Here is a 5,000-nt window from a genome sequence, read left to right on the forward strand (position 1 = left end):
GTAAAGTAGTGTTCTAGTTAACTAGGTAGCAGTGGGGATTACTCACCCGATCCATTGGTGCAGTGTTTTGGCTTGACTAGCGAGTTTGTGTTGTGATTCTCAACAACGTTGAACGTAGTTCCGTGTTTCAAAGAAAAGTCTGAACATTTTGATTGGTGGCCGATATGAGGACCAAAGCATTAGTGTCACATATGTGTGTGTGTGTGTGTGTGTGTGTACATGTGCCTGTACGTGTGTGTGTGTGTGCTTGTGTATGTGTGCGTACATGTGTGTGTGTGTGTGTGTGTGTGTGTGTGTGTGTGTGTACCTGCACCAGGTCTCGTGTGGTCTGGATGTAGTCCCACAGGTGGTCCTGAGCCCAGGTGAGCTCCTGCAGGGCGGGGCTTAGCTGCTGCTTGGTCCTGCCCATCTCCTCCTTGACCAATCCCAGCTCCACCGCCAGGATGGTGCCATGCAGCCGGTTATACCACTGGGTCACCAGGGCCAGGGTCTGGGTGTACTACAACACACACATCAGAACCAGAAGCAGAATCCCTTTTATTACATCTTACTTAATAATAATAATAATAATAATAATAATAATAATAACTTTTTAATTGTATAGCGCCCATTTGATTGGACAAGAGGCGTTCCATGAGTGCTAATCAGATTCCAGAGCGAATTTACGAACGCAGCCATAATCAACAACAACACAAGGTAACACATCACACCATACCAGCGTGACACGATACAACACAACACCAGGAAGTCAGACCCACCATGTAGAGCATCTCTCGTTTGGAGTAGAGGTGCAGCGCAGCTTAGGTATGCTGTGGTTCTTCACCATACCCAGGTACTTCACCTCCTCAGCACGGACGTCAACTAGGAGAGAGAGAGAGAGAGAGAGAGAGAGAGTAGAGAGAGAGAGAGAGAGAGAGAGAGTGAGAGAGAGAGTGAGAGAGAGTGAGAGAGTCTACACTCAGTTGAACTTGACCAGGAAGAGTCTATTCTCCTGATCTATGCACATACCCTCTATTTATACATCAGTACATACAATACTGTACATATCTACCATAACTGTACATAGCTCATAACTGTAATATACCTCTAACTACCATACTTGCCATACTGCACCTATCTCTATCTCTATCACTGTCACTGTTTTATATCATGTTTTATATCACTATCTGCACTTCGGGTTGGATGCTAAACTGCATTTCGTTGTCTGGTACTTGTACTCTGCAATAACAATAAAGTTGAATCTAATCTAATCTAATCTATGTAGGGGTTTGTTATGGTTTAGGGTTCATGGTTAATGAGAGGTCAGAGTCTTACAGCAGGGCTAAAGTTGACCTGGAACAGTCCGGTCTCCGTGTCCAGGGTGAGGAGGGGCTCCTGGATGCTGCTGTGACAGAGCTCTCCAGACCCTCCGTCCACACGGAGAACAGCTCCTCGTCGTGCTGGTCCAGAACCTCCAGGACGTGCTCACACTTCTGGAGAACCTCCTCCGCTTCGATGGAACCCAGCGGCCTGAGAGAACATGGTGTCAGTAGGATTTGATGTGGGTGTGAGTGGGTGTATGCGGTGGTTGACATTTCTCTGTGTGTGTGTGTGTGTGTGTGTGTGTGTGTGTACCTACATGTGTGTGAGGTGGTTGAGGTTACTCCGGTTGGTCAGGATGCGGTCTCGTAGCTCCTGGGACCACTTCAGGTTGCCAGCGACCGGGGGCATGTTCTTACTGAGGACCTCACTGTCCGACCGCAACTGGACCACAACCACAACAAAAACATGTCATATTTCTCATCCTTAATCAGTCTCAACGAAACTGTCTCTTTTTCCACTACCACTTCTTGTTTTATTATTCTAGCTTTTTTATGCTTGTCTCCTCTCCTCTCATCTCTTAAGTGTTTCTCACTGGTGAATTGAGCTCCCAAGGGTAAGGAGAGTTATGTTTTTGTCTCTCCACTTTTCTTTCTGTATTATTTTTCTTCATTTCGTTACTAAGTTGTCTTCAACTAAAAATGTAAATAATAGAGCTAATGTATGTATGTACTGTATGTATAAATGTTATGGAAGTGTATTGTCTGTTATTTAAGTGTTTAAGATGAAAAATTGTTTGAAAGTATGGTATGAGGACCCCCAGGAAGAATAGCTACTGCAAATTTGCTGTATCTAATGGTGGATCCAAACAAACAAAACAAACAAACATCCCCACACCCCCTCCCCTCTCCCACCACCTACCCTCTCCCTGTGTTGGTCCAGGATGAGTTGACAGTGGTCTATCTCCTGGTTGAACATGCCCAGCAGGAGGGTGTAGTTTGGGGAGAACAGCTGTTGATCCTGGGTCTCTCCAGCAGGGTGCCAAAGATCTGCAGGAGCTGAACGGGGGAGGACAACACAGAAACATCATGACTAGAATGGACACAGACAGTTTACCAGAACATTACCGCTGCCAGGCATTTTGGGGCTCCGAAAGACTAAAGCTAACATTAGCTAGCTGTTTTTAGTCTAGTCATTTAACCAAAGCATGTATTATGAAACAAACATCTTAGATTTAAGCCGTAGTTTGTGTGTAATCTCACCTTAAAAGCTGATTCTAGACCTGTGGAGTGTTGGAAGGCCAGGTGAGGACGGTCCCCAGTCTCTGGTCGAAGTCTCTGTTCTGCTCCATGAAACGCCTGTAGTCGCTCAGAAAGCCCTGAAGACACACACACCACAGGACAACCACAGCAACACACACGCATTATTTTAAGTCCTAATGTTGTAATAGAGTGTGTAATAAGGGTGTGTTGGAGCCTAAAAGCTTTATATAATTATTTATGGAAAGCCACTTGAATGGTATTTTGAAAAGTGGTACTTTGGCCCATAAGACTTTTATTTAGAAAATGGGTCTCGCCCAATCTAAGGACATAATTGATATAAGGAAGTGATCTCGCCTGGCTTGGGCTTGATGAGTCCTGACACGTGAGGGTGCGACACAGTTTTTCAACCATCACGATAAACCACCACCGCCACATCAGAAAATATTTGTTGTTTTGTTTGGTAACTTTTTTTGTTACCTTTGCTATTGAATTCGGATGGGGGATAGGCCCGACAGAAGAGACACACATACAAACAAACATTGACACACGTGTACATACCACACCACACCACACCAACATATATTACTTTCGTTTGTTACTTTTATTTGGACTTTGGATTTTAAGACCACTTCAATTCATGAAAAGGTCCAGAGTTTCTTGTTGCAAACGGATGAAGAACAAACAACAGGTGCGTTGAAACCAACACCCAACCATGCCAGGACGATGGCTCATTTGATAATTTTGACAGACATGATAGCCATCACAGGGTGTAATAAGCCTCACCTCTCTGGTGTAGTCCAGCGGGTCGTACTTGCTCTCCCTCAGCGTTCTCCAGCTGTCGTGGAACTCCTCGTTCATGGTGAAGACCATCTCACTGAGGATCTTCCCTCTGGAGCCTCCCAGCTCTACCTTGATTGGTTGATTGATTGATTGATTTGGGTAAAAACAGACAGTACATCCAGTACTCAAGTTGTAAAAGAAAATCAGGGGGGATGGTGGATTTTATGGGGAAAATGTTTGCATCCCCACAGCGTCAGTGACTTCAGTGTCAGTGACTTCAGTGTCAGTGACTTGGTAAAAATGTCATCGCATGTGCGTGTGCCCCCCCCCCCTCGCCTACAGTATTTTACTCAATATGCGCAGAACTAAATGTCGAAATAGCAGTAATACCACATTCATTGATAAAATGACATAAGGGATGGAAAGGGGGGATGGCAGTTATAGAAAGGGGTGATTTTGACCGTTTTTATTTCAGGGGGGATGCCAGCTTACAATATACAAGAACATAATATCCAAGATACAGATCAGAATACAGTTTTGTCATTCTTTACAACCTATGAGTGTGCGTGTCAGGTTAGGTGTACGCATTGTATAGTACCTTCTCCAGCTTCAGGAAGTCTAACGCCGACGCAAACAGCTCCTGAGGGTCAGGGGGGCAGAGGTCACGGGAAGGTCAGGTCACAGAGACAATGAAATGAACCTTTATTTTACCAGGGAATTCCTTTGAGACGAGTCTCATTTTCGAAGGAGCCCTGGGAATGCTCACTCGCATTCACATTCACATTCACTCGCATTCTTACTCATTCATACTGCATGTTTCATTCATTCATGTGGGAGGAAGCCGGAGTGCCCGGAGGAAACCCACGCGGCACGGGTAGAACATGCAAACTCCCACAGTGATTACCAGGAATCGAACCCAGCACCTTCCGTGACCGGGATTCGAACCCAGTACCTTGAGACTGTGAGGCAGTGATCTTAACCACTCTGCCACCGTGCCACCGTGCCACCAATAAAGGGATGGTTACGGCTGTGTTCGTGAAATCGCACTGAGAGCGCCGGAGCGCACACTGGGTTCAACGTCAGAAAGGGACCAGGAAATTTGATCGGACAAGAGCCGTTCCGTGAGTGCTGATCAGATTTCCAGAGCGAATTTTACGATCGCAGCCAATATTTAACATGATTTCATGATGTCACAACAGAAACAGAGACGATGAAGTTCCAATATTCTGATATTTTCATTCATTTTTAATGAGGTTTTATTGAGTCTTCCTTTCGGCTGAAATTCAGGATATCTCAGTCTTCTTCACACGCACACACATACACACACACACGCACACGCCCGCACACACGCACACCTACAGACACACACACACACACACAGAGACACACACACACACACACACACACACACACGCACAGACACACACAGACGCACCCACACCCACACCCACCCCCCCCCCCCCCCACACACCCACGCCACACCCACACCCTCCCCCCCCCCCCCCCCCCACACACACACCTCTATCATGAGCAGCCTGTCCAGTATGCGGTCGGTGCGTTGGAAGACCAGTGTGGAGGGGAAGTCCCAGGGTTTGACCGGCTCCCCCTGGTGGTAGTAGCGGGGGATGCGCTGGCGGTGGGCGTGGAACAGCCGCTTGA

At 46.6% G+C, this 5,000-nt stretch overlaps 1 protein-coding gene across 1 annotated transcript in view; it reads right to left on the reverse strand.

Moving 5' to 3' along the window:
• Positions 1-5,000, reverse strand: part of LOC308171709 (dynein axonemal heavy chain 11-like) — a gene marked incomplete at both ends in the record, with an annotated part of 81,304 nt that overhangs the window by 70,034 nt on the left and 6,270 nt on the right. The window contains 14 exon segments of the mRNA XM_080546581.1: positions 308-499; positions 759-802; positions 805-846; positions 849-861; positions 1,315-1,400; positions 1,403-1,509; positions 1,619-1,743; positions 2,221-2,315; positions 2,318-2,357; positions 2,562-2,605; positions 2,608-2,677; positions 3,345-3,470; positions 3,940-3,981; positions 4,861-5,000. The exon segment at positions 4,861-5,000 is cut by the window's right edge and continues 43 nt beyond it. Of these exon segments, the coding sequence (XP_080402707.1) occupies positions 308-499; positions 759-802; positions 805-846; positions 849-861; positions 1,315-1,400; positions 1,403-1,509; positions 1,619-1,743; positions 2,221-2,315; positions 2,318-2,357; positions 2,562-2,605; positions 2,608-2,677; positions 3,345-3,470; positions 3,940-3,981; positions 4,861-5,000 (1,166 nt within the window).

This window comes from Nansenia antarctica (genome assembly GCF_963989245.1).
Source record: "Nansenia antarctica genome assembly, chromosome: 16".
Taxonomy (NCBI): domain Eukaryota; kingdom Metazoa; phylum Chordata; class Actinopteri; order Argentiniformes; family Microstomatidae; genus Nansenia; species Nansenia antarctica.